General features: G+C 47.4%; 1 protein-coding gene across 1 annotated transcript in view; it reads left to right on the top strand.

Annotated features, from left to right (window-relative positions):
• Positions 1–14,809, top strand: part of LOC126162947 (nucleolar protein 10) — a 99,398-nt gene that overhangs the window by 47,853 nt on the left and 36,736 nt on the right. Inside the window, exon 5 of the mRNA XM_049919780.1 lies at positions 285–494. Coding sequence (XP_049775737.1) covers positions 285–494 — 210 coding nt within the window. The remainder of the gene's footprint in view (positions 1–284; positions 495–14,809) is intronic.

The following is a 14,809-nucleotide window of genomic DNA, read 5'->3' as shown; positions in this document are numbered from 1 at the left end:
ATAGATACACATTAAGTAGAAATTCGTAATTCTAGTTTTTGGAACTTTACATACTGTCTTCATGTAGAAAAGAGGAAGATGAATGAAGAATGGGAATTGGGGGGGGGGGGGGGGGGAGTGGAGAGACAGGTCACTTAGACCGTAAGTTGAGAGATACCACCTCAACTCACAGCAGGTAGATGCCTTTCAACTTAGGGACTGAAGAATGCTGTTATTCATATAAATATTTATGATGCAGAATTGATTTTTTTTATTTTGTCTCCTGATGAAACATTCTGTTCTAGTTCTGAAATTTATCGACTAAATCTTGAGCAAGGACAGTTTCTGCCTCCATTGGTCTCTGAGGCATCAGAGATAAATAAATGTGCCATCAATCCAGTTCATCATTTGGTGGTATGTGGATCCAAGGAGGGGAAGTTAGAAGCCTGGGATCCTAGAACAAGAGGAAAAGTTGGAACATTAGACTGTGCTCTCGATTGTGCTGGTGAGTCACAGTAAGTAAACGTTTCATTTGTAGTTAAAATGCCTGTTTGTTAGCAACACTTTAGAAGTAGTACCACATGGCAGTTTAGCAAATCTGTTTGTAATGTAATTCTTGTAAATTTTTGTGCCTTTAATAATACTCCTAATATACACCCAACTTCGTAACATTTCAGCTTCCCCTTATCCTTTCCTCTTTTAATTTTTAAGTATTCATTTCCAATTTCACAGGTCCTTTGGATCTTAAGGCTCCTTAGGTAGTTGACAGCCACTATGTAGATTTACTTTTTACAAGTGTCTTGCATCTGTGCAAACCCAAGATGACAATTTGAAAAACATAGACAATTCAGGTGAATTTATCTTTACATGGAAATCAAAGAAATTTAAAAGATTCAGGGAATGTCTTTCAGGATCTGGTGGGAATTTCCAGCCATTTGTTATCTTCTTGAGATATTTCATTACACAGGACACTTAGATTCTGCTTTGGAGAGCAATTAGATGTGGAGTTTTCACATGAGAGAAGATGAAGCTGTGAATTGAGTTGTTACTATATTGTTGCTTGTTCATGTTAATCTCTGCCATTTGTGATGACCTTAGAAGTCTTTATTATTGCCTATGGGTTCCTGGGCTTGCCATGTTCTCCATTGTTTGATGCAAGTGCTATTCATGTATCTGCAATTTCTTCTCTACATAAAAGAAAAGATTTAAAAAAAAAATGAAAATGGTTATTTTCCATGAATGTTTTGTTGACCTGCAATGAGTATTTGGATCTCCCACTCCATCTGCTTCCTCCAATTTTAATGGGAAATAGTGTTTTGTCAATTTTCAGAATTGAAGACAAGCTGTAAACAAACTACTCCAGTGTTATTTTATCCATGTTGGGTCTTGGGAACTTCGTGGCCATTAGTTATCGTTGGTGGATGACACAACCAGCCACAGATGCTTTTAAACTGCTTTATTTCAATATCATAACCAGTTCTGGGCTACCATGTCCATCTTCAGATGGCTAACATTTCCAGTCACATTGATGTGTTGGTCAGCAGCAAGTCATCTGCCCCTGTACTGCACAAAATTATTTGAATGTTTAGGGGCACATTAAATTATTTACATATAAGGTGAAATAATTTTACACACTTACTAGTGTAATCGCCTCCACTGGAACATATGTAAGTATATAAAACTGTTTCACATTATGTGTGAATAAATTCAAACACATTAACATGTTTTTATTAATGAAGCAACATATAATGTTGCTCAAAACATTTAATATACTTCTGCCATGCAGGAGCAGATGATGTGCTGCTGACCAAAATATCAATGTAATTGGAAAATTGAACCAAATGAAGGTGGTTATGGTAGCCTGAAACCAGTTGTGGCATTGAAATAAACAATGTAAAGGCATTTGTGGCTGGTTGTGTAATTCACCAACAAAACTATTTCACTGTTTTTAGCTAATAATACATAGTAATAAAATTCTGCACCAATGGACTCGAACATCTTATGCTTACAGGTTGTTTGCTCTGTCTGTGTAACATCACTACTTTCATCAATTAGAATTTTAAAAAAGAAAGAAAGATATACTATTTATATTGCAAGTTTCCAAGTGCAGTCTCACACTCAACTCTCCACAATGTACTGAAAGATATACCATTCAAAGAGCTCTTTATTTTAATTACTCTGGCTCTAATATTATTCCTCTCAAGTTTTGTTCTATCTTGTTGTTTTGAGAATTCAAATGCCACATAAAGGGCAATTGCAATTACTCTGTATATAGGGAAATACATTGATTGTATGAAGGACAAACTCGCCCAAATTGAAATCACCCACTCTGTTTACACAATATTGCAGTTCTTCCTTTCTCGACACTTACACTCCAGACACATTGCCAAATGGGTCATATCACTGTAGAAAGCCCAGGTGCTTGACCTGTTCTATACACACAGTCAGCACATCCTCCTTCAGTCTTGTAACAGGCTTGTCGCATTCTGAGGCAGGTCCATCTGTGAAAGCAGTCATGTCATAAACCATGCCTACTTCAAAAACTCATACCATCTGGATCCTTCCTCATAATGCCAGTTTCTCTGAATTATGTTCGTGGGAGTTGCCCTTGCAACACATTGTATTGCCCCCTTTCTCCTTCCAAATGCATAGACCACATTTAGAGGGTGTCATAGCAAGATGATTTGTTGTATCTATCACATGATTTTTGAGGACTCCTCTGTTGAAGAACAGAAACATTGCAATACAAATATAGTCGAGACAGCATAAGATGATCCCTGACGGTAAGTAGCACTGTTTGCCAGCTTTCAACTGCTTAGTGCTAATGGCTGCAGGTGAAAACAGTAGTCACCCATGTAGTTGTGACAACACTGAGGCATTGCCATAGAGACATTTACAAAATCGTATCACATAAGTAGCTGAGGAAGGCGCGTGAAGCTGCCGTGCTCACTCCACTGCAATTGTCAGGGATCAGGTTACACCATCTTGACTGTAGTCTTGTTATTTTTATTAATACTTTTCATCACACTGTTCCATATCATGAGCCACCAAATAACGTTTTTTTGGAGCAGATGTTATGAAAGATTGCTACTCACATGTAAAGCACATGTTGAGTTACAGATGGGCACAACAGAGAGACTGTTCTACATTTGAGCTTTTGACCAGGACTTCTTCTAAAGTATAAAATCCACACACGTTCATGCAAGCACAATTTGCACTCATATGACCACTGACTTTGGCCACTGAGACAGAACTGTAAGCAACTGTGCTTGATAGTAGAAGCAAACTGTGGGTGGTAGCATAGGGGTGGCAGAGAGTATACTATTGCTTTTGGAAGCATGCATGGGGACAGGGTAGGGCTACTAGGTGCAGGCAGGAAGGTTGGTTGTTTTGTTTTTTTTTTTTTTTTGGGGGGGGGGGACATCAAAAAGGAGATAAGTACAGGAGGGGAAAAAGGGCTAGTGAATCCATTCATGGAATAGAAGGCTGTGTGGTGATGGAGTAGGAGCAGAGATGGGGGTGAAGGGCAGGCACTAGTGAAGGTAGAGGTCAGGGGATTTATGGGAACGTAGTATATGTTGCAGGGAGAGTTCCCACATGTGCAATTCAGAAAAGCTGCTGTTGGTAGGAAGGATCCAGATTGCTCAGGCTGTGAAGCAATCATTGAAGTGAAGTGAAGCATGTTGTATTGGATAACATGTTCAGTAACACAGTGGTCCAACTATGTGTTGGCCACAGTTTGCCAGTGATTGTTCATGCAGACAGACAGCTTGTTGGTTCCCCCCTGCGGGTCCGGGGATTAGAATAGGCCCGAGGTATTCCTGCCTGTCGTAAGAGGCGACTAAAAGGAGTCCATCCCCCTCACGGGGGTAGTTAGCGCCTGCGTCCGGAGACGGACGGTTCCGCGACCTATAATTGTGGTCTTTTTGGTTTTTCACTTCTCGTTTCTTCCTTCCTTTGGTTGGTTCCTTTCTTTGCTCTTCTCCACCTCACTGTCTTCCTTACTCTTTCCCTTGACTTCTCCTTGCCTTCTCAGTGCCTTCTTCTCCTTGCCTTCTCATTGCCTTCTTCTCCTTGCCTTCTCATTGCCTTCTTCTCCTTGCCTTCTCATTGCCTTCTTCTCCTTGCCTTCTCATTGCCTTCTTCTCCTTGCCTTCTCTGGTCTCCGCCTCGGCGTTTGAGACAGTCTGTCCTCTTTCTCCCTCTCTCTCTTTTTTTTCCTCTTCTTCCTTCCTCCCTGTGCGTGCCTGAAGGCCGACCCACGCATTCGCACGCGTATCCGGTGACGGGGTAACGCGTAATTCCCCGCCCTGGGTAGACATGTAAGGCACACGCATACCCCCTGGTAAAGGCCAGGCCCGGGGAGGGGTGATTGCCTGAGCTGATACCTTCTGACCATGCCGATTGGTCCCTCCGTCTGTTTCTCGGGAGGTGTGACCTGAGGTGTAAACATTCACCTAAGGCGGGAGTGCCCTCTGAGAGGGTCCCCACAAGGAAGGAGCGCGCCATCCGAGACGCTGGCAATCGTGGGGGATTCCTTCGCAATGGATTCCACTCCATCTCTCTCGACTTCTGTCCAAAAACGGAAACGTGACCAGCCACCAGTGACAAAAGTACTACCGCCTGCCCCACAGTTCCTCGTCGTTTCTCGATCTGAGGACGGAAAGGATTTTTCCTCTGTCAACTCTTTCGTTATCCAGAAGGGCGTAGATGCCATAGCCGGATCTGTCAAATCTTGTACCAGGTTGCGTAACGGTACCTTATTACTAGAAACTGAGAGTGCCTTTCAGGCACAGAAACTGCTTCGGGCCACACTCCTGTACACGTTCCCTGTCCGGGTGGAGGCCCACCGAACCTTGAATTTGTCTCGTGGTGTAGTCTATACTAGCTCCCTCGACGGATTGACTGACGAGGAGATTCAATCTTTCCTCGCTGAGCAGGGCGTGACGGCTGTCCATAGGCTCATGAAAAAGGTCAACAATGACCTTGTACCGACCCGGACACTTTTCTCGACCTTCGATAGTGTTAAGCTGCCATCGCGCATCAAGGCGGGCTACGAGGTTATTTCTGTTCGCCCCTATGTCCCGACACCTACGCGCTGCTACCAGTGTCAGCGTTTCAATCACACTCGACAGTCTTGTTCCAATGTGGCTAAATGTGTCACTTGTGGCAGGGATGCCCATGAGGGTGACTGTCCACCTCCGTCTCCTCGTTGTGTGAACTGTCAGGGTGACCATGCCGCATCCTCCCGCGACTGTCCTGTCTATAAGGAAGAACGCTGTATCCAAGAAATTCGGGTCAAAGAGAAAGTGTCCACCTCGGCTGCTCGCAAGCTATTGGCTAGTAGGAAGCCCGCGCTGCTCCCAGCGGGGAAATACACTACTGTCCTCGCCTCTCCTCGGACTACCAGGGAGGTGGCAACCCAGACATGCGATCTGACCTTCAGCACCACGGTCGTCCGTTTGGCCAGTGCTAAGATCGCGCGGTCGACGTCTCCTCTTCCTCCCATCACCCCACAGAAACCAGCCCCTTCATCAGCTTCTGCTAAGACGAAGACCCCGAAGTCAGATGCACGGGCCTTCAAGAAGGAACCATCCCGTGCAGACTTCCTACGTACCTCGACCTCCCAGCCTTCGACCGGTACTTCCACCAAACGTCCTTCCAAGAAGGATCATAGGAAGCACAGTTCTCCTTCTCCGCCACAGCGCATTTCTTCTCCTGCGCCACCCAGCGGTTGCCGCCCCAGGCCGTCATCCGTTTCGCCTGGCCGCACCGCTGGTAGCCGAACATCTGGCCGATCACCGGCGGAGGAAGCTCCCCCTCCCGGCCATCCTCCCAAGATGGCCGATGAACCTATAGACCCAATGGACGATGACTGTCCGCCTACTGATAGCGGCGGCAGTGCTCGCTCGAAGCCAGGCCCTCAGCGGCCTTCGAGGTGACCCCTTCTTTCATCTTCCTTTTCTTACGATGGCACTTATTCACTGGAATATTCGCAGCATTCGCTCCAACCGAAAGGACTTGAAGTTGCTGCTCCGCTTGCACCGTCCGCTCGTCGTAGCCCTCCAGGAAACGAAGCTACGCCCATGCGATCAAATTGCCTTGGCACACTACACCTCTGTGCGTTTTGACCTACCCCCTGTGGTAGGTATCCCAGCTCAGGGAGGGGTTATGTTGCTGGTCCGGGACGATATTTACTACGATCCCATCACGTTGCACACCGGCCTGCAGGCAGTTGCCATCCGCATTACTCTCCCCACTTTTACGTTTTCCATTTGTACCGTTTACACTCCATCGTCATCTGCCGTTACCAGGGCAGACATGATGCAACTTATTGCTCAGCTACCTGCACCATTTTTGTTAACTGGAGACTTCAATGCCCACCATCCCCTTTGGGGCTCTCCAGCATCCTGCCCGAGGGGCTCCTTGTTAGCAGACCTTTTCAACCAGCTCAATCTTGTCTGCCTCAATACTGGCACCCCTACTTTTCTTTCGGACACATCTCACACCTATTCCCATTTAGACCTCTCTATATGTACTCCCCAACTTGCACGCCGGTTTGAGTGGTATGCACTTTCTGATACATATTCGAGCGACCACTTCCCGTGTGTTATCCATCTCCTGCAGCATACCCCCTCTACGTGCTCCTCTAGTTGGACCATCTCCAAGGCAGACTGGGGGCTCTTCTCTTCCAGGGCGACCTTTCAGGATCAAACCTTCCCAAGCTGCGATCGTCAGGTCGCACACCTCACGGAAGTCATTCTCGCTGCTGCTGAATATTCCATCCCTCACCCTACTTCTTCTCCACGTCGCGTACCGGTCCCCTCGTGGTCCGCAGCATGTAGAGACGCTTTACGTGCTCGTCGACTTGCTTTACGCACCTTTAAACGCCACCCTACAGTGGCGAATTGTATCAATTATAAATGATTACGTGCTCAGTGTCGTCGTATTATTAAAGAAAGCCAGAAAGCCAGCTGGGCTGCTTTCACAAACACCTTCAACAGTTTTACTCCTTCTTCTGTTGTCTGGGGTAGCCTGCGCCGGCTATCTGGCACTAAGGTCCGCTCACCAGTTTCAGGCTTGAAGGTCGCGAATGACGTCCTTGTGGCCCCTGAGGCTGTCTCCAATGCCTTCGGCTGCTTTTTCGCAGAGGTTTCGAGCTCCGCTCATTACCACCCTGCCTTCCTCCCCCGCAAACAGGCAGAGGAGGCTAGGCCACCTAACTTCCGCTCCTCGAATTGTGAAAGTTATAATGCCCCATTCACCATGCGGGAACTCGAAAACGCACTTGGCCGATCACGGTCCTCCGCTCCAGGGCCTGATTCTATTCATATTCAGATGCTGAAGAACCTTTCTTCTGCGGGTAAAGGTTTTCTTCTTCGTACATACAATCGCATCTGGATTGAGGGACATGTTCCCGCATGCTGGCGCGAGTCTATTGTTGTCCCGATTCCTAAGCCAGGGAAGGACAAGCACTTGCCTTCCAGTTATCGACCTATCTCGCTTACCAGCTGTGTCTGTAAAGTGATGGAGCGAATGGTTAACTCTCGATTGGTTTGGCTGCTCGAGTCTCGACGCCTACTTATCAATGTACAATGTGGATTTCATAGGCGCCGCTCTGCTGTTGACCATCTGGTTACCTTGTCGACCTTCATTATGAATAACTTCTTGTGGAAGCGCCCGACCGCGGCTGTGTTCTTTGATTTGGAGCAGGCTTACGACACCTGTTGGAGGGCGGGCATTCTCCGCACCATGCATACATGGGGCCTTCGCGGTCGCTTCCCTCTTTTTATTCGTTCCTTTTTAATGGATCGACAGTTCAGGGTACGTGTGGGTTCTGTCCTGTCCGACACCTTTCGCCAGGAGAATGGGGTGCCACAGGGCTCAGTTTTGAGCGTCGCTCTCTTCGCCATAGCGATCAATCCAATAATGGATTGCCTCCCAGCTGATGTATCAGGCTCCCTTTTCGTGGACGATTTTACCATCTATTGCAGCGTGCAGCGTACATGTTTCCTGGAGCGCTGTCTTCAGCATTCTCTTGACCGTCTTTACTCCTGGAGTGTCGCCAATGGCTTCCGTTTTTCTGCCAAGAAGACGGTCTGTATTAACTTCTGGCGCTACAAAGAGTTTCTCCCACCGTCCTTACGACTCGGTCCCGTTGCTCTCCCAATCGTGGAGACAACCAAATTTTTAGGCCTTACATTTGACAGGAAACTTAGCTGGTCTCCACATGTGTCATATTTGGCCGCCCGTTGTACCCGTTCTTTAAATGTCCTCCGTGTTCTCAGTGGTATGTCATGGGGAGCGGATCGAACCGTCCTACTTCGTCTATATCGGTCGATCGTCCGCTCCAAGCTGGATTATGGGAGCTTCGTATACTCCTCTGCACGGCCATCCATCTTACGCCGCCTCAACTCCGTACAACATCGGGGTTTACGACTTGCGATCAGAGCATTTTATACTAGTCCCGTAGAGAGTCTTCATGCTGACGCTGGCGAATTGCCACTCACCTACCGGCGCGATATACTGCTTTTCGGTATGCCTGTCGGCTACTGTCAATGCCCGACCATCCATCTTATCGTTCCTTTTTTGACGACTCTCTCGACCGTCAATACGGGTTGTATGTCTCTGCCCTGCTACCCCCTGGAGTTCGCTTTCGTCGCCTCCTTCAACACCTTAATTTTTCACTCCCTGCAACCTTTCGAGTGGGCGAGAGCCACATGCCACCTTGGCTCCAGGCTCAGGTCCGCGTTCACCTTGACCTCAGCTCGCTCCCAAAAGAGGTTACCCCCGGTTCGGTCTACCACTCCTGTTTTTTGGAACTTCGTTCGAAGTTCATCAACATGACTTTCATTTATACAGATGGCTCTAAGACCAATGAACGGGGTCGTCGGGTGTTCCTTTATTGTCGGGGCACAAAGTTTCAAATACCGGCTCCATGGCCATTGTTCGGTCTTCACAGCTGAGCTCTTTGCCCTCTACCAGGCTGTTCTTTACATCTGCCGCCACCGACATTCTGCTTATGTCATCTGCTCCGACTCCCTGAGCGCCATCCAGAGCCTCAGTGATCCGTATCCGGTTCACCCTTTCGTGCACCGGATCCAACACTCTCTTCGGCAGCTGGTGGACGTCGGTTCTCCGGTTAGCTTTATGTGGGTCCCTGGCCATGTCGGTATCCCTGGGAACGAAGCTGCAGATGCCGCGGCCAAGGCTGCAGTCCTCCAGCCTCGGACAGCTTCTTGTTGTGTCCCTTCGTCAGATTTTAGCAGTGTTATTTGTCGGCGCATTTTATCGCTGTGGCATGCCGATTGGGCTGCCCTTACAGCCAACAAGCTTTGGGCCTTGAAACCTCTTCCCGTGGCTTGGACGTCCTCCTCACGCCCTTCTCAGCGGGAGTAGGTAGTTTTGGCCCGGTTAAGGATTGGACACTGCCGGTTCAGCCATCGCCATCTGCTGACGGCTGCGCCGGCGCCGTTCTGCCCATGTGGGCAATTGCTGACGGTCCGCCACATTTTAATGTCGTGTCCGGATTTTAACGCACTGCGTCTCGATCTTAACCTGCCATGTACTTTAGATGCCGTTTTAGCAGATGACCCACAAGCAGCTGCTCGTGTTCTTCGTTTTATCAATTTGACAAACCTCACTAAGGACATTTGATGATACTGTTTTTAATCCTATGCCTGTCAGTCTGTCTTTTATCGTGTTTTCCCTTTTAGTTGTTGTTTTAAACTTGTGCCTCGCGGTGCGTTCTTAACGTCGTCAGGGCGCTAGCACAGTGATCACAACTTAGTTTGTAGATCACACGACTGCTTTCACAGGTAGTCCTGCCTTAGATGGGATATAAGATGCCTTTGACCCGACTGGAGTAAGTGGTTGTGGGAGGATGTATGGGACAGATCTTGCATCTAGGTCTGTTACAGGGATATGAGTCATGAGTCATGAAACAAGCATTTGGGAGCATGGTTGGAATAGTGATGGGTAAGGATACTGCATAGGTTGATTTAGGCAGGAGGGGGGGGGGGGATGGGGGGGGCGGATACCACTGTGTGAGATATGGGAAGGATAGTGTGTAGGATAATCTTCATTTCAGGGCATGACAAGAAGAAGTCAGAAACCAGGTGGAGAAAGTGGCTCCATTGCTCCAGTTGTGGGTGGTACTGAGTCTCAAGGGGAGTGCTTCTTTGTGGCTGGATGATGAGAGTACCTCCTTCAATAGCTACCACCCATTTCGTACCAAGATATCCCTCCCTTACAGCCTAGCCAGAAACAAGCAGTTCTTCAAATATCTCCACAAACCAAAATTACCCTCCAAGCACTATACAGAAACAGATGTCTCATGTCTTCTCTCTCCAGTCACCTGTCACCTCCCACATTCCCACCATCCTGAAAAGAGGAGCACTCCACTCTTGACTCAATACCACCCAAGACTGAAGCAATGTAATCAAATTCTCCACCAGGGCTTCAACTATCTCTCGTTGTGCCCTGAGATGAGAAATATCCTACACACTATCTTTTCCATCCCTTCCACAGTGGTACTATGTCACCCACAGAACCTACGTAATATCCATTTACATCCCTGTTCCACCCATGCTTCAAACCCCTTGCCTCAGGGCTCATATCTCTGTAACAGACCTAGCTGAAAGACCTGTCCCCATACATCTTCCCACCACCACCTACTCTAGTCCAATCACAGTCGTCACCTATCCCATCAAAGCCACGGAGAAGAAATAAAAACTTGGAGGTTTGCCATTGATACTGTAATTCTGCCAAAGACAGCAAAAGGAGTGGGAAGAGCGGTTGAATGGAATGGACAGTGTCTTGAAAGGGGGTATAAAATGAACACCAACAAAAGCAAAACAAGGGTAACGGTATGTACTCAGATGAAATCAAGTAATACTGAGGGAACTGGATTAGGGACAAGGCACTAATGAATTTTGCTATTGGACAGTAAAATAAATGATGAAAGATGAAGTAGAGAGGATTTAAAATGTAAGCTGGCAATGGCAAGAAAAGCGTTTCTGAAGAAGAGAAATTTGCTGACATTGAATGTAGATTTAAGTGCTAGGAAGCATTTTCTGCAGGTATTTGCCTGGAGCAGTAGTCATCAAACATTTTTGCTCAATACAGATATTGTGGGGCAGCATCTCGGGCCACATATGTACTGATCTTATTATTAACTGATAACCTACATAGGTTGGTATGTTCTGAGCTCCAGACACACTAACTGTAGTCTCTTTCCAAGCATAAATTCCGACGTTGTGGGGTCTGCTGTTATGGTTAAACGGACGTGGCATGTCTGGATGCCCTTCTTGTCGCCACCCCATACCACCCCCCCTGTACCCCCCCTGCACCCCCCCTCACCCCCCCCCTCACACCCCCCCCCCCCCCACCACCCCACCCCCACCCCCGGACAGAATAAGTGTACCCCCAGCTGTCTGCATCTAGTGTAAGCCACGGAATAGTGTGAATGTTTTCAAATGTCTGTGAGTCGTGTAACTGAGTCGGAATGTGGGAACCAGCCCGGTATTCACCTAGTGGTATGTGGAAAACCACCTAAAAACCACATCCAGGCTGGCCGGCACACTGGCCCTCGTTGTTAGGCCCTCGGGCAGAGTCGATCTGGGGCCGGCATGCCTACCTGAGTCCAGGAAGCAGCACGTTAGCACACTCGGCTACCCTGGCGGGTAACACACTAACTGTAGTAAAGGATCAAAAAATTGGCCACTGGCCCCCAAGTACTGATCGTTAAGTCGCACTATTTGGAACGCTCCCTATTGACTGTTCCCCATTTCATATTGCCGCCATCCTTGGCAGCCTCAAGAGTTGTGACACTATAATTGCCTGGGATAGTTTTGTTTCGTTAGCAGATGAGTGATTAATGACAGTAATTTTACTTATTTTTAAGTGCATTATGCAAAATGAGACACAATCGCAGATGTTTAGTAAGTGTTTTGAATGTCATTTTTCTTCTACTTATCATGTTGTATTACAACAGCATTAACTTAATTTCATATTCCTTACTACAAATATGTACCACACTTTAAAATGATGATCTCTATAATGCATTGTAATGGATCCATGTTACTTCTGTGTCATTATTTATACTATATCGGCTGACTGGTATAATTCATGCATGCCTGTGGAATGTCTGTACTGGAAGACAAACACTAAACCTGCAATGGCTGTGCTATTTACCCCTCTCCCTGAGGTAAACAGTCAACTTTACTTAGCTTACTGTCAAATTCAATGTCAGTTAAAATTAAGCACGTCTTAAAATATTACTGTCTGTATTTTTGTTTTTATTGTTGTAACTTGGATACACAACACAACCAAGAATGATAGTACAACTTCATTAGACACTGGTGTGTACGCCAGTCACCATAACATGCACTGAACACATTAAGATAAGGCAACAATATGCAAGCACTAATAACATGATAACTAAGTGCGAGTGTAGTGCGGCATCCACGGCAGGGTTTAAATAGGCACTTGCCCATGGCGGGCTCTATCGGGAGTTCACAGTATTGCTTTTTCATGGTGCACTCTCGTGGATGACAACACACTGCTACTGCACGTGTCTTTCAAGTGTGTGTGCACTACTTCATTCTGCTTCCCTTGGGGAAGAACTCAGATTCACGAGATGTCCATGGTGCCTTCCTCTGCAAGGCTGTGACTTAGATGACATACTGATACTGGGGCATTTGGATGGAAGTACTTTGGGTGTAGGTAGCGTTGCAGTCTGCCTCCTCATGTCAACCCATGTGGCAGGATGGACGATGTCAGCGAGAGCTCCATGTTCACATCAGGTCCAAGGTCTGGTGGTGGTGATGCTCCCGCAGCTGGTGGCTAAGGCAGAGGAGATGACTTCGGTGTGGATGGTGGCTGCATTGGTATTGGAGAAGTTGTGCCAGCTTCGTCCACTGGTGACGGGGGACCTCTCGTATGTTGTGGTAGGGACCCCCCCTGCATCATGTTATCCGTAGAGTGATGCAGATTGGTGTGGTGATGCTGGTCCCCAGTCGGGGTTGTCTGGTCATCCGCATGTAGGTGAAAATGGTCGTAATGATGTGCACAGAGGCCCTCCTCCATACGAACGTCGCAGGGACGGCGGCCACAGCATTGGGAGATGATGATTGGAATCCATTTTGTGCGACTGCCAAACCCGCATGCCCAGACAGCCACCCCAGGTCAGAAATGGGAAAACGGCTGCATGGGTTGGCATCCATCGCTGGGCCACAGGAGGGCAGGAGCATCTGAGGTTACACCTATGGAGCAGTTTGGCAGTGCTGTTGTTGCTGAATGGCGTGAACCGATAGGAAGACAGAAATTGATCCCAGGCAATGTCGGATGGGGACCGAGTCACGGACTTTTTATTTGCCTTTTGAATGTTCTAACTAACCTTTCGGCCTCATCATTGGACTGTGGGTGGAGGACGAAGCAAACATGTGGTGAATCCCACATGCATTGCAGGAGAAGGCAAAATCCTGTGACACAAACTGAGGGCCGTTAATCAGAGACCAGTGTTGCTGAAGTCCTTCCATGGAAAAAATTTTCAACACGGCTGCAATGGTGGCAGACGACGAAGTTGACGGGCAATGGATAACATGTGGAAACCAACTTAATGTGTCAGTTACTAATAGCCAGTATGCATTAAGGAAAGGACCAGTGAAATCGATGTGGAGATGATCCCATACCTGCGGAGGTTGTGGCCACGGAGACGATGCTGGCTGTGGGGCAGCTTGCTGCGATGTGCATTGAGAACACACTGTAACCAAGTGAGTGATGTCACCTTCCAAACCAGGCCAAAAACATGACAATGGGCTAATGCCTCATTGCATGACCCCCCCCCCCCCCCCAGCCACCAGTTATTAGTGTGCAGCAATTGCAGGATCTTCGAACATAGAGCAGAGCCGAGGGAACCACTAGGTGAGGAGCTGGATAGTCTTATCAGGGAGTAGAACACCATCAACGACAAATAAACAATACTGAAACGCATAGTAGTTGGGGAGGGGGTTGGATGCCCGCGATGGAGATGCCACAGGCCCACCGTGTTGTATGCAGTGTACCACTTTCCATAAAATCAGGTCGGTAGCACTAGCCTGCGGCACAAGGATCAGTGATTGGTAAATCATTTGTTGAGCACATTCATCAACGTGGAAACAGAGTGACTCTTCTTGATCAAAAACAGGGTACGGACCGGCCGGAAGATGAGAGTGTGCATCAACATTTGCATGTTTAGCCATGGGGCGGAAATTAATCTCGTAGTTGTACTGAGAGAGAATCAGTGCCCAACACTAAATGTGATGCACTGCAGTGTCTGGCAATGACACTGAGGGGTTAAACACAAAACTAATGGCTTGTGATCCATGATGAAATGGAATTTTACACCATACAAGAAAAGGTGAAACTTCTTTGAGGCATAAACATTGGTGGGGGCTTCTTTTTCTATTTGTGAACATCTCGTCTGAGCCAAATTAAGCATCTTAGACACACATGAATGAGACCACTTGGAGCCATCAGAATATTTGTGAGCTAAACTATGCCCAGCCCATGCTGGGATGCATCTGTTGATAACACTAATTGTTGACACGGTTGGTAGGTTATGAGGCAAGGTGCAGATTGTAACATAGACTTCAGTCTGGAAAATGCAATGTTACATGCCTGTAACCAGTGGAAAGATGTCCCCCTATGTGGCAAGGCATGGAACGGTTGTGCAGCCAATGCCACCCTCAGCAGAAACTGATGATAATAAGCAGTCTTACCTTATAAAAAAAAATAAAAAAATAAAAAACTGGAGTTCCTTGACCGACATAAGATGTGGAAGAGCCAT

This window comes from Schistocerca cancellata, chromosome 2 (assembly GCF_023864275.1).
Source record: "Schistocerca cancellata isolate TAMUIC-IGC-003103 chromosome 2, iqSchCanc2.1, whole genome shotgun sequence".
Taxonomy (NCBI): Eukaryota; Metazoa; Arthropoda; class Insecta; order Orthoptera; family Acrididae; genus Schistocerca; species Schistocerca cancellata.
The sequence above is the reverse complement of the archived record's forward strand: the minus strand, read 5'-3'. Positions and strand labels throughout refer to the sequence as shown.